The 15,912-nt window shown below is 36.4% G+C and overlaps 1 protein-coding gene across 1 annotated transcript; it reads left to right on the forward strand.

Moving 5' to 3' along the window:
• The first annotated feature begins 10,427 nt into the window (after positions 1–10,427).
• On the forward strand, positions 10,428–14,569 carry LOC134793687 (histidine-rich glycoprotein-like). Its single transcript, XM_063765339.1, has 4 exons — positions 10,428–10,610; positions 11,921–12,160; positions 13,423–13,589; positions 14,387–14,569. Exons 1-4 carry the CDS (start codon positions 10,599–10,601, stop codon positions 14,451–14,453), a joined length of 486 nt encoding a protein of 161 aa, XP_063621409.1. The 5' UTR covers positions 10,428–10,598; the 3' UTR covers positions 14,454–14,569.
• Positions 14,570–15,912: the final 1,343 nt, after the last annotated feature.

Here is a 15,912-nt window from a genome sequence, read left to right on the forward strand (position 1 = left end):
ATCAGTGAAGGTGCTAGGCCGTGTTTGGTATCGTTTTCGTATAAATCTGGGGTGCTGAATCCATTTAAGATATCACATTGACACCATTCCACAAAATAAAAATAAATCTTTTTAGGGTTCCGTACCTCAAAAGGAAAAAACGGAACCCTTATAGGATCACTCGTGCGTCTGTATGTATGTCCGTCTGAATACACAAAATAGTTCTTTACCTATAGATGACAGGAAAACCTATTAGAAATGTGCAGTCAAGCGCGAGTCGGACTTAATGTACGGAACCCTTAATACGCGAGTCCGACTCGCACTTGGCCGGTTTTTTTGAAACTCTTCTTGACGCTTAACCGCTGAACCGATTTCGTTGAAATTTGGTATAGAAATAGTTTGCGTCCCGGAACAGGACATAGGATAGATCTTATAACCAAAATCATCTTTTGAAGGTGTGAAAAGTGGCGTGGAAATTTGTACGGGAAATCAATAACCGCTGAACCGATTTATATGAAATTTGGGATGGTCTACATCTTTGATTTAGTTAAAAATGATGAAAAAACATGACTTCAAACCTAAACTTAAACAGTATTAACTTCAAGAAGTCAATTCTGAATTCCCCCCTACACCTCATTTCACACCTTTAAAGGATGATTTTTGAGATAACTTATAATATCCTGTCTCGGGACTCAAAATATATGTGTACCAAATTTAAATTAAAACTGTTCAGCAGTTTAAGCGTGAAGAGGAGTTTAAAAGAAAGTATTTTAATAAGTTTATATGTTTTTACTTCGGAATGGTGTCAATGTGATACCTTAACTAAATTTGGTACTGCGAATTTATACGAAAACGATACCAAAACATGGCCTCGTAGCTTTACTGTTGTAGAAGTCAAAATAAAATTGAGAGCCCTAAATTCTTATTACTTGGCCAAACTTGTGTAGAAGGAAAAGGTAAAATAAAAGTCTTCGGCAGGAATATAAGACACAAATATATTTTTTTTTTTGCGTTACTATTTCATTCATCAAATATAAACATACCTTGATTATACTATTCTAGTGAGATCCTCATAGATAAACAAAAACATTTACTTAAAAAATTACAAGGTCGAAATGTCACGGAACTTGTGGGTGTAATATGTGAAAAATATAAACTTTTATGACAAAAAAAATCTGGACACAATTTAAGAATCACCCAATTGCGTCGAGGAATCATCTGTATTTTTGCTTGTTTCATTACCTCCTCGCTTCTTTTTTGTCCTTTGTATTCTGTAGCAATTTGTTAGATCTGAAAATAAAGATAACTTGCGTCGTCACGGATTTACGATTTATAGGTTTTAGGGAGTGCAGAATTCGAAAACGATGATCATTTTATAATCCAAGATGGCGGCTACGTATTTTGTCATAAAAGTGGAATCCAAAATAGTCATCATTTTCGAAATCTGCGCCCCCTAAAACCTATAAAACGACATCCATGACGACTTTTATGACCTAGTGCATGGCCGCCATCTTGGAATCCAAAATAGTCATCATTTTCGAAATCTGCGCCCCCTAAAACCTATAAAACGATATCCATGACGACTTTTATGACATAGTGCATTGCCGCCATTTTTAAATTGAAAATGTTATCATTTTCGAAATCTGCGCCCCCCAAAACCTATAAAACGACACCCATGACGACTTTTATGACATAGTGCATGGCCGCCATTTTGGATTCCAAAATGGTCATCATTTTCGAAAGCGGGGCCCCCTAAAACCTATAAAACGACATACATGACGACTTTTATGACATAGTGCATGGCCGCCATCTTGGAATTCAAAATGGTCATCATTTTCGAAATCTGCGCCCCCTAAAACCTATAAAACGACACCCATGACGACTTTTATGACATAGTGCATGGCCGCCATTTTGGAATCCAAAATGGTTATCATTTTCTAAATCTGCGCCCCCCAAAACCTATAAAACGACACCCATGACGACTTTTATGACATAGTGCATGGCCGCCATTTTGGATTTCAAAATGGTCATCATTTTCTAAATCGGGGCCCCCTAAAACCTATAAAACGACATCCATGACGACTTTTATGACATAGTGCATGGCCGCCATCTTGGAATCCAAAATGGTTATCATTTTCGAAATCTGCGCCCCCTAAAACCTATAAAACGACACCCATGACGACTTTTATGGCATAGTGCATGGCCGCCATTTTGGATTCCAAAATGGTCATCATTTTCAAAATTGGGGCCCCCTAAAACGTATAAAACGACATCCATGACGACTTTTATGACACAGTGCATGGCCGCCATTTCGGATTCCAAAATGGTCATTATTTTCGAAATCGGCACTCCCTAAAACCTATATATCGACACCCATCTCGACTTTTATGACAAAGTGTTTTGCTACCATCTGCATGCAAGACATTTCTATTATTTTTACGTACAAAAATGGCCCCCTGTCAACTTTCAATCGAGATTTAATCGATAATTTATTCGATTAATATTCAGATTAATTCAATTTCAATCTATGTTAGGTCGACTAAACTAATCGCGATTAAAATTTGAGAATTAACTTTTTTTATTCCATTAATTAGTCGAATAAACAGTTAATCGATTAATGCCCATCTCTGACCACGGCATTTTTACACTTTGAGAATATCTGAAAACAAATCAACACAAGGAGCCATTTTGCAAATCCAGTAACATACCAGTAACTTTGTTATTACTTTTGACAGCGCGTGTCATGTGTCAACACAGAGTCGACACAAAGTCGAAACATTGCAACTACTTTGTGACTGCAATATTTCTCAGCCTTAAACCATATTTATACATCATAATTAACAAGTTTCGTAGTATGTAAAGCGTTTTTCTGTTATTTAAGTATAGTATACGCATCGAAAAAAAAATAGTTAAAAATGCTTCAAATAATATAGTTATGAACACAGGCACTGAGAAGTAAACAATTTCATTTCCGGCTAAACTAAAACAATGTGGTGGCGCGTTGATTATATTACACTTAGTTTATCAAATCACTCGAGCAGTTTAATTCCCCATAATAATTTAAGTCATATTGTAATATAAATGCAAACAATATATAATTACGTCTTGTAATCGTTTTAGAGATGGCGTATTAATGTCACTTATTTTTATTTAAGTATTTTTCCATCTGACAGTTTCCATTTGACAGGAACAAAATGAACGAATGAACGAATGATTTTGGCATAAAGTAGTCGCAAACCCGAAACAATGTGTGCACACGGCGACCACACTTTATGTCACTTTGTGTCATGTGTCGACCCTTCCCCATTTCTGGTAACTGTGTCGACACGGCGACGACTCTGCGACTGGAATTGTGACCGAAACAGACGGTGTCGACACAAGATGTGTCAACACCGCGTCGTAACGGCGACTGGAAATGGTTGTATGGGCGCGAACTACGTTCGACGTGCTCCTGTCACACTTACGTACGAATTTACTAGTGCGACAGAGAGGCAACACGTCGAACGTGGATCGCGGTGGCCCTCTGTTGACATACTTGACATCCGAACGTTACTGTTAATATTGCTTCAGCCTTTACGCGGCCGATGTTCCTGTATTGTTGGAGGGATTAAAAAGTTCAATCTGTCTGTCATTTTATTATTCGCCATTAGTCGCCATTCAAATAAAACATAACAACCAAATTTTACATTTGTGTTTATGGCAGCGGTCAAGTAATTCAAATTTTACGAGTAGAAGTCATAAATAGCAGCAATAGTCCGGTGGCCGGCTGCATGAAACAAACCTCATCAAAAAATAGAATATACCTACCCTGTAGAGGTACCTGACATTTAGTAGCTTCCAACGCACTTGGTCGGCCTAGGCTTAACCTGGCAGATTTTGTACAAATGGCAAAAACGTTGGACAAAAATTCATCAAAAAAAACCTCATCGAAAAATAGAATGAAACTTGTATGGTAGGATACCTGACCTTGAGGACAGTAAAAAAAAAGTGGTCGGCCTCACCTTAGCCTGGCAGTTTTTGCAGTCCGACCAGATTTATTGGGTCACGTGAGAGCTACAATTTACCTCATCGAAAAATAGAATGAAACAAACGGATTATAATAGCTAAAATAAACCTGTTGACGTATGTCTTGAGCGGCCTCACTTTAACCTGTCGGTTTTGCAGACTGACCAAATTTGTGGTACCACGTGACAGCTACAATTTGCCTCATCCAAAAAATAGGATGAATAAAAAACGGATTATAATAGCAAAATAAACCTGTTGACGTATGACTTGGTCGCCTCACCTTAGCCAGGCAGTTTTTGCAGTCCGACCACATTTATAAAGAATAATAATTTCTATATTGAAAATATGGTTTCTTCGCAACTTGAACTTAACTTAATAATGCTAACTGAATAAAGTCATAAGTAAATGAGTCCATGGAGGTCTTAGAGGGCTTTAAAAAAAAGAAAACATTCAGTTCAAATTTTATTCATAAATCTATCTAATATCTAAATATTTTTTATAAAACGTTGTCAAGGGATACTATTATATTGCGAGTAAAATATTAGTGATAGTTTTTCTACTTTTTTTAAACTTTTCTTTTCCGTTCGTACATGTAACGATAAATATGTAATCATATTTGATTTCCACACTGTATTAGGCTATTAAAAACCTACATGTATTGCAATTGATTGGTTACTAAATTTAATACAATACCATCGGCCTTAAATACCTGAGTGGGTTACCAAAGCGGATATACGCTGTTTAAATATCTACTCGATCGATATAATCGCATTTCAATATAAGGAACTTCCGAAACCTAATAACACATACAAGTAAGATATATCCATACTGTCGCGGTTAAATGCATCGTAGCACAGGGACCGTTACCGGTATTCTGACTACAGGTTATTATTGAGGTATAACCGGTGTAATTTGAATTTGGGTATTTATATCACTTAAGCTCCGAATAGAGGTATTCGAATACCGGTATTCAATAGTGTTATCGGTTTAGCCAATTGACAACAAATACCACTATTTGATAGTTTACTCCTAAAGCTATTACCGGTAATAAGTAAGTGCCAATACCGGTTGTAGTAGTACCACGATTCGTTCCTTCGCTACTCGTCAAGGACGTTGTCCGGCCCGCTTGTAAAGTTGTAAATACTTAAGATCCGGATCTTAGAATGCCCGTTTTCATGTTGGCTGGTAAAATTAGCTGTCAGGTGATGATTTTGAATGATAAATATTTAATAGCGTTCATTTGATTCATTTAATTGTTTTTTTTTCGTTGATTTAATTGTATTTTATTACGTATGTAGTTTATAATCTCAAATATATGAGCGCCGATTAGACGTGCGCGCCGCCGCCATAAGGAGTCCGCGCGCCGCCGCCGCCGCCGGTAGATTAAAATGCGCGCCGAATATTTTTTATAAGACAGTATTATGCAGCGTTAAAATATGTAATAGGTTATAGTCCGATAAGAAATAGTTGAAATAGGCGCCACTTCCTACGTAACTCTCACATTTTTGACGTAAAATACTTACTTAAACATGGCAATAATTACGTACTTACGGAAATTTTTTGGTCATATAATTTAATTTCTACTATTTTATGTCGCACCAACACCATACTAACTATTTATTATGTGGCAGTACAATTTACATAAAAATGTGTTGTATGTACCATGTACCTATGGGTAAAACACATTTACAAAGTATAATGTCCAGTGTTTTAACCGTTGTCGATTACAGGGCACTTGTGCCAAGTATGCGAAGAGTAAAATTATCACGTTTTCTGGTAGTTTTTATGAATATGAATTAAACAGAGGGATTTTAGGTGTTTCAAAACCTTTTAAAAAGTCATTACTTGTCGTATTGCAACGTAATGAACCAAATAGATAAAAAAATATTATTACGGTTTTTTTTTCCTGTGCGTTCATCAAGACATCAAGAGACAGACCCGATTTCATTTGAGAAATTTCTTACGAAAATATTGATAAAATTGCATGCATTGTTGTATACCATTGCTCAGATGTTGCTGCATCCTACGATACCCCGCTAAGTTTGATTTAATGTTAATAAAATGACGCCAATGACTGGTAAAATTTTACCACCTACGAGCTATAAAGCTTTTGGAAAAATATAAAAATAATAGGTTTTACTTTAGTTCATAACATAAGTTGACATTATCAGTAAGTGTATTTGTAATTAAAAATGCAATTATTCTATATTTATTTAAAAAAAAAAACATGAATTTGACAAAAAAAACCTTATGCATATAAAGTACTGTATACTAACTAGGCAACGTCCAAAATACTAGGCGTCTTTTCATTATGCGGCGTATCTTTTTATTTACACCGACTGGCAACATCCAACATATTTGACATACCTATGGTTTTTCGAAACTATTATAAATAGATTTTTTTTCATGATTTTTCTACAATAAACAACCACATAATAAGATAATAACACCAAAAAAATGATACTAACACAGTTTTTTGAGATTTTTTCCCTTGTCGATTTAAGGGTTAAGCATGGCTTTTCATTATACGTCTTAATATTGAAAAGTTGAAAAATTCCACGCCGCCGCCGTGGATTTTTTTCTGGCGCGCCGCCACCCAATTTTTTTCGACCGGCGCGCACGTCTAGCGCCGCCCAATAGGCATTTAGCCGGCGGCGGTTCGCCGGTCAAAATTGGTTGGCGGTGGCGGCGAATCGGCGGCGTAGCCTTGAAAACTTGGTTTATGCGAAGAGAATTCAAACCTTAATTCATTTGATTTAATTTCATTTAATTTATTGAATTATGGTAGGAAAAATGTTTTTCATGGCATTAACTGTAGATAAGCAGCATAATGAACATCTCTTTATATTGTGAGGTTACTGTTAATTGAATCTATCACTAATTCACTACACTTTATAAAACAAAGTCCCCCGCCGCGTCTGTCTGTAACTATATGAATGTATGTTCACGATGAACTCAAATCAAAACCTACTCAACTGATTTTCATGCGGATTTCAGCTATCAATAGAAAGACTTTTGTGGAAGCTTTAGTTTAGGTGTACAATTTGTTAAGGTTTTGTGCATGGTCTAATAAAACATGGTCTTCCATTCCCAGAGTGACACGCGATTACGTCACAATAACATTGCCACTTTATTTCAACATAACATGTTACATGGGTACATTATACCTATGGTTAATAAGTTAAAATATTGCTTTATAATTTTATAATTTTCATTTATATGTATTTTAGCTTAAATTTTACAATAACACGTCATTTTTAATTACTCGTTAGCAATATCTTCCGATTCACGAAAGAAATTTCAGACTTTCGGGTAATTCTGTTTATACTACTGGCAACACAGGATAGCGCTGTGGACATTTGACAATTCGGATCTAGATAACTTCATGCCCTGACCGTCATCCTTGTCGAACGCGTGTTAATTGTTATTTCCTTCTCGCTCAGTGTCAGCAGTCGCAGTGTTTTCCAAACTTTTCACGTCGTAAGCTTGGTAATTAATGTGTAACTGTGAATTAGTTTTTTAAACGTTTGTCTTGTATAGATAAATAAAGTTTAATTTAATACATTAGATTTGTTTTATTTTACTATGTTTCTACATAAATAACTTAAAATTAATGCCGTTAAAATAATTTTCACCGTTGGTTAAAATTCTCCCACATTTCAAAGTTTGAGAACCTGTAAACAGCATGATGACGTAGGCGCGTGTCAGTTAGGTCATACGCGAATCTCGGAATGGAGTACCAGGCGGAGTATATTATTATACCATGGTTTTGTGTAATCCGTGCGAAGTCAGTGCGGGTAGCTATAGTCAAATATAATAGTTATTATATGTACGTATCGCCAGGAGAGGTGAATGATTACACACACTGCTCGCACAGACCACCTACTAATCGCAAAAATAGTATGAATGAATCAATGAGTGAATGTGACTTAAATGTACGATATTAAAAGCCTATAAAAACCCCTTCAAGAAACTTTTTTGCAGTTGATATCAACTTGATATTGGTACGAAATACGGAACCCTAAAAAGAATATTAATTTCAAAAATGTCTCAAAAATTGTATTGAACAACTATTTACAACTAATATTGCTCGAAGGTTAACTGGAAGAGATCCCTTAAAGGCATAAGTTCGCCTTTATACTAATGACGAATGTTATTTTTCCTGTTTTGTTTTGATTTTTGTACAATAAAGTGTTTTACTACTATATTAAAGCAGAAGGAGTTGAAAATAAAGTTCCAGTTAATCCTTGTTTAATATTCGCTGAAAGTTGTTGAGCATTAGACTTTTCTGAGTGAGCACTCTATGTATTTTTTTCTTTATGTGGTTAAATGCACGTAATGATTATTTTTACATATAATTTTAATTTATATTTTTGTTCGGTAAATAAAAAAAAATATGATATGAAAAGTTTTCTTGATTTCTATTTAAAGTTAATTGTTTTTATATAAAGTACCATCTCTTAAAATATCGGTACCTAATTTGTTAGCACGTTATATAAAAGCAATAAATTCCCGATCAAACTAATCTGCATAGCATTTGCAACGACAACGTGTGTAAATATCATCATTAATGTCAAAGTTCTATGAAAATATGACGTTTATATTATAATAACACTCCCTCACTTTGTTCTGTTCAAATCGGTGCAAAGTTAGCTTAGACAGACTCTAGTATCTAACAAGGTCACGCCGATGCCACACCGATAGCGCAGAATTTTGGCGGCGGCGGCGGCGCGAAAATTTTGGCGGCGCGGCGCTCATATTTCATATGGAAATGTTTTCTGGGATTAATTATTTTCATTAATTCATTCATTAACCTCGTGCCTTGAAACCGTCGCAACGCTCAATTTTACAGGTTTCGAACCACTTGCTACGCTCGTGGTTAAATCATGAAATCTTTCGCTTGTACAGCGATCAATATAAGCATGAGCAAAAAGAATAGATAGTAAGTTACATATGTCTTTGGCATGAGGACTTAACAACAACTTTAACCTCTTGTCGCAAAGTTTTTGGTTACTCTTTGATCAAGTGCAATGAATACCGGTATTAAATACGAAAACCATTACCGGTATACTGAATACCTGTTATTATTGAGGTATTAATGAATACCGGTATTTCATTATGTCAATTAGTGTACAAATAGCGATAAAGACAAAAACGGAATGACAGCAATACCTCTAATGCGAATATAGGTATAACATTTTAACCGGTATTCGTTTGACAGTTTTTATACAGGTATTTAATAAAACCGGTTATACGGTCCCTGTCGTAGCATGCACGGGTCCTGAAAACTATAAGAATTTGCTTTAAAGCCTTGGCAATAAGGTTGTATTAAAATGAACACCTTAACACCTTGTACAGTTCGCATCAACAGTAACGGATCGGACTATGCATCAAAAATATCTACCATATTCTAATAACTTATTTTTCAGTCAGCTTGGGTACGGCGACATCGTTATCAATCACAGTCACCCTCAACGGACTCTAGCCTATTAGACTGTCCCACTGCTTGGCAAAGGCCTCCCCTCTTTCCCGCCATTTGGTCCTGTCCAATGCACATTCTCGCCACGCTATACATATACAGGTTATAAATTGCAAAATTGTATGGAGATGGCAGCTGACACCGTACCCAAGTTATTTGGAAAATACTATAACAAAATAATGTGTCTCTATAATCTATAATTACGTAAAAAAACCGGCCAAGTGCGAGCCGGACTCGCGTTTCTAGGGTTCCGTACATAAGTCCGACTCACGCTTGACTGCACATTTCTAATAGGTTTTCCTGTCATCTATAGGTAAAGAACTATTTTATGTATTATTTTCACAAAATAGTTCTTTACCTATAGATGACAGTTCCCGGTAGTTTCGGAGATAAAGGGGGGGGGGGGGTGGTCATTCTTTGGCTATTTTCGTAAATAACTTCGAACCTATGTATTTTACAATTATAAAAAAAACATGTCCATCTTTGGGTCACTAATTTACATATGACCAAATTTCAACTTAATTGGTCCAGTAGTTTCCGAGAAAATAGGCTGTGACAGACGGACAGACAGACAGACGGACGAGTGATCCTATAAGGGTTCCGGTTTCTCCTTTTGAGGTACGGAACCCTAACAATTAGTTTCTGTACCCCTAGTGTAAATTGCGTTTGAGTTTCCAAAACGTCCCGTTTGGTGTTTGGAGCGCTCTTAAAAATCCCATACAAAATGAGACTTCACGCAAACGCGTACGTCCGTCACGCTATGGAATGAAATTTACATTAGGAGTTCTGGCAATTACTTTTGAACGCTAACTGTAGAGTCTGTAGAGAATATCTCCATTTAGAAAAGTACTCCATTGCTGACTGTACGTCCCGATGCACGATGTAGGTACCTATCTGATGGCGATACAGCGTCCTCGACACATGTGCAATGTGTAGGTATGCATACCTATGCACTACACAAAACCGATATTACGATAGGGCCGTTAGCAAACCCTGTGAAATTGATCAATAGATTTTTTGCTCTAATAATTCCCACAATTAAAGTCTCCTATATAAGCTAATGAACCAACGCATAACGCGTGCACTATTGTCTTATATTCATTAGACAAAGCATACAGTATCCGCGTACGCCAAGATGTTGTCTCGCGTAAGTTGTTTTAAGAAAGTTTAAGTGTTAAGTGACTAGGAAAACAAACATACATATGTAGTTCTAATTATAGTAGGATTATAAAAGTACTATAAATTGTGCCCCCAGATACGGTGTTAAGGTTATTAGGAAGTGTTTTAATAAGGGTTTATTGTTATTTGTTTTACGAGGGCGTAAAGTGGTTGTTTAACTCCTCGTGCAAATATTGATACCTGAGCAAGCGAAAGACGAAGCAAATTGATTGAACCACGAGCGTATTGAGTGGTTCTAAAAGTGGAATCATGAGCGTTGCGAGGGTACAAACCTACAAACTCTGCTACCGAGTGAAACACAAAATTTGTAAGCACAATTACCACGCGGCAATGTTACAAATACAAATACTTACTGTTTAATTCTTCGAATATGATACAAAGATGGTCGAATTACAATAAGTGCATCATATTCTGCCTCGTAGAAAATTTGAATTATTAAGTAGGTACTTGTTATTTACTAACAATATTTGTTTAATTCACGTTAAGTGTAACGCATCGCAAATAATGTTTTATAATCATTTTTTTTTTCTTATTCAACGACTCTGTCAGTTAATTCATTAATTGTTAACGATGTGCGACAGCGCGGCAAAATGACTAGTATTGCGGTTTGCGGTCGTGGTTATAGAATCCTACTTCATTAAATCTGAAACACTGAAGCCGCGATTCGAAAGTATTTCATAGAAAACTATACAAACCAGTCGTAAGTAGTGTCGATATAGTAGACTGCCAGCGCTGCCACTGCAAATAGAATGTCTGCTACAATCACTACACCTTATAAAACAAAGTCCCCCACCGCGTCTGTCTGTTTGTGTGTTTGTATGTTCACAATAAACTCAAAAGCTACTGAACGGATTATCATGCCGGTTTCACCTACCGATAAAGTGATTGTTGAGGAAGGTTTGTGTATAATATGTTAACCCGTGCGAAGCCGGGGCGGGTCGCTATAGTTCGTTTTTTTTAGCATTAGAAATAAGGTAAACAATCTTGATGTGTCTTTTAAACGAAAAACACATTTTAAAAATAAGTTGCGGCAAATACGTAACAATTATGAATCTAATACGATCATTTATATTCTTCTGCTTTCATAAGTAAAAGTTACTGATTTTTAAAAAGCGTGATAAATTAAAAGACATGTCAAGATCGCTTACCTTCTTTCAAGTTCTTTCTAATGCTAAAAAAAACGAACTATAGTTACAAATAAAACAGTGCTTTAAAAGAATTAAGAGCAAATACCTACATGATGAGTAATTATGATATGACTCAAAAAAATTGTTCCAGGTACTAACGGCTTGCGTTCTGGTGTCGGCTTGCCAAGCTATCTTCCCGTTCCACCACCACCACCACCACCACCCGGCGATATCCCACCAGGAGCTGCAGAAGCACGACGGGCCCCACCACCCCGTCCACATCCCCATACACCACCACATTCCAATCCACCATCACGTGCCCCTGCTGCACCACCATGTGCCCCATGTGCCCCATGTGCCCATTCACCACATTCCGCATCATGACCACTATGTAAGTAAGATGAAACTAGAATCGGAAGACTTGTTTTGGAATTAAAAAAAGTGCCACGTAAAGTATGGAGCTCATATGGGATATGTACGCATTGTCAATGCCAACCAAGGCACTGCCAAGAAGGTGCAAACATACCGATATCGGAGTCTAAAGGTTTTCCCTGGATTAGATTTTTGTTATATCAGATTTACATAAATTACTTATTAAGAATTATTTCCAAATGAGTTTTCAAGAATTATGAGTCCATCGAAAACCATCAACACGATAATTATGGAAGTGTCACTTTTACAGAATGTGTATTTTTTTAACATGGTACATATTCTACAAAACTTCCATGAAAACGGTGGAAGTAAACCAGTTAACTAATTATGTTGTAAAACAATATTTTAACAAATATTTTATCAGTCACGATATCTCGTGTTCACTGCAGTTAATCAAATTAAAGCCTTTCAATAAATCATTACTAACAATCAATTAGTTCTAATCTAAAATCTGATAAAGATTTATTGGCTCCTTAAATATTCAAAAAGTGTCATACTTCACAATGTTTCCTTTCAACAAACAACTAGCCTAACATAGTTAGCTTAGATTAGGTATATATTAAATTATTATTGCGGTATTATTAATCTTTCTACTTCCCGCCAATTTCAACAAGTTTGCTAACCGATCCAGTCAGTGGTAAGACTAATCGTACTAGTCTAGCAATTATTTATTTAACGATATTTAAACAGTAAGTAAACGAGTGTCATAACACACCTGTAATAGGAAAGTCTGATGTAGGTAGGTACGAATCTCTAAACAATTAATTACTTTTCTCAAACAGTCAATAGCGATAGTTGTAAGAGTTGTATCAAAATAAATAATAGGTAAGTTAAGACTTGAATTTGTGATCAATTTACTAATAAAGAATTGCTACCATTTATCTCATGGATTTCCACACTTTCATTTAAGTGTTTATAGTGTTAAAACCTAACCTAAGATTTTAAGCAGTAGGTATACAGTTTATGAAATTTGCACGTAATGTAACGTATTTGATGGAATATACACAATCGATGCCTTTAGGACAAGGAATAGTACTCACGTTCCCTAAATATCGCTATACGCCAAAAAATGAAGGATAAACTTCAGTAGCCCGAGTTTTTGCGTTGTCCCACAAATACACGCGTGGGAATAATTCGCATTTAAGTACCTACTATTTTTATTCTTCAAAATCTATAGAGATCTATCAAACATATCATGAAAAACTGTTTATCTCCATTCAGGCGTTCCCCGAGTACAAGTTCGAATACGCCGTGCACGACCACCACACGGGCGACGTGAAGTCGCAGCACGAGCACCGCCACGGTGACCTGGTGAAGGGCGGCTACGAGCTGGTGGAGCCCGACGGTCGCCTCAGGAAGGTCGAGTACAAGGCTGACGACCACACCGGGTAGGTACCAGTTTGAAAGAAAAGCAGTTCCAACTCCTACCTGTATTGAGTGATCTTTACCTCGGCAAATGCTGCTACTCGTACCTAGTGTTTGTCGACCATGTCAAGTGGGTACCTGCAGGAGGCCGGGAAACTAGCTCTTTCACTTGAGTTATTTCAATTGAAGTGAAGACGTCGCTTCAACACATAAGCGTTACCTGTAACGCTTATGTGTTGAAGCGACGTCTGTTGACTTTGTGCACCTCAAAGGGTTAACGTCACATTCGAATTAAGACGCACCAACGTTACTCCTGCAGGCCTTGCTGCAGGAAATGTGAAAAAATAATTCATATCAAAACATTAATATTAAATTGGACGTTTCCTGCAGCAGTAGGTAAAGCTGGTACAGTCTGGATCCGAATTGTAACCGCATACTTTTACTGCAGACATTGCAGATTAGTTCCCAGAGTAGTAACTATTGACTTAGTTCCATAGGTATTATTAGTATGTATTTATTTTGTTTCAATGAATAACGCCTGTTCTATTTTTGATATGCCAGTGTAAATCTATAACTACCTATAGGACATGTTCAAATTTCATGTTCGAACGGTATTCTCAGTACCGTCGGATTCGAACTATTTTCCTTTCGTTTAATTAATATTTATTGCATAATTATTATCAGGCTCATTATTCTTTGTCTATCGCAACAGAACAATTCACGTATGTATTATGTATTTTGAATAAAAACAAATTTTTAGACTCTGGAAAGTACAGTAATTGACAAACTTGATGACGACTTCTACTATTATTCTTTACAGTTTCAACGCCATCGTCCATCACTCATCGCCTCATCATCATGTTCATTTCGCCCATCACCATATCTAAACGATGGAGGCAAAACAGGACACCCATAAGGACCGACCGATGCAATTATAAGACTGACTCATGTCTATACACGGTAATGATAGCTTTAAGAGAAATAAAATTTGTTACATTGAGCGCTAAAATTGTGTTTCAGTTCAATCTCCTACCGACCTTATTTTATGAAATTTTATATAGTTAGGTATTGTACAATTATGTTTCAAGAAACTCATTGATAAGAGCCAGGGCGGCCTATGGAACTATCCGCGCGAGCTCGGATTTATACCTACGAATCTGCTACCGTTCACGGTAGAAAAGCAAACCAGTTGGTTGCCACACGCGCTCACACACACACGTCACTGCGCGCCGCACTGTAAATTTTTACGATAGTTACAAGCTACGTAGTTACTATTGAATTTCTTTAATTAAACATGTAATGTTTATTACGACAAATGTATAAGAATATTTGAAATAGGTAGCAAATTTTTAATTTATTTTGGTAAATGTTTATTTTAACCACAGTAAGTTAACTTTACATCGGAAAGTCCCTACTCTTTTATGCTCTGGTTAACTTATAATTAATTACCTGTATTCATGGGTTCTATGTTCTATGATTTTTCTTTATTGTGTAACATTAATTTCTGTCTGGTTTTAAATTACACGAAGTTTTAAAACTAATACTTGCTGGGATCATTGCGCGGTTTATAAAACGGCGTAAACACTGCGGTTACTGCAGGGACATATGACCTTTAAAAATGAGTATTTCGCAAACACTAACGCATAAACGGAATATTAGGTATAAATTAAGATTTAGCTTTTCTTTAAATTCACTCCGCTATTTAAGTAGGTATTTATTTATCATTTCTAAGCGTCAGCAACCCTAGCGTTGTGCAGGTGCGCGCGGTGCGGGGAGCGGCGCGTTGAAGGTCACTCCATTGTATTTTTGTGTAGGTATCAAAACGGTAGGTATTTGCGTTTTTTTTGAGAGATAAGTATCTGTTCGTAAGAACTATTATATAATCTGTGGCCAGGGTTTGAACTCAGGACCTCCGGATGTTGGTAGGTAGTTGTGTTTGAATTGTTTAATACATGTAACAGTTGGGTTATTTGTTATGCAAGAGGGCAAACTACATATTGCTTGCCGTGAGGACCTCCTACATCTTCACTGAGAGAAAAATCATCACCAGGAATTAAAAAACAGTTCTGTACTGGGGAAAAAATGAAGTTTAGTAATAATTATGGACGTTTCACTATTTCTGTAAAGTTTATTTATTTCTACAAACAGCTCAGTAATCCTAAATCTAATTTCAACAAACAGATAATAGAAATTGCAAGAACTAATAGAAATTGCAAAAGTCAATTTGTTCCTATTAGTTGACTCTCCTTGTCCCCGGATTAAGTTTATTTTCGTAATCCTAAGTGTGTTTTTGTTATCCTTTTCTCTCAGTGTTCCTACATAGGTTCCTATATGAAAGTCAGGCAT

Source organism: Cydia splendana, chromosome 9 (genome assembly GCF_910591565.1).
Source record: "Cydia splendana chromosome 9, ilCydSple1.2, whole genome shotgun sequence".
NCBI classification, from domain to species: domain Eukaryota; kingdom Metazoa; phylum Arthropoda; class Insecta; order Lepidoptera; family Tortricidae; genus Cydia; species Cydia splendana.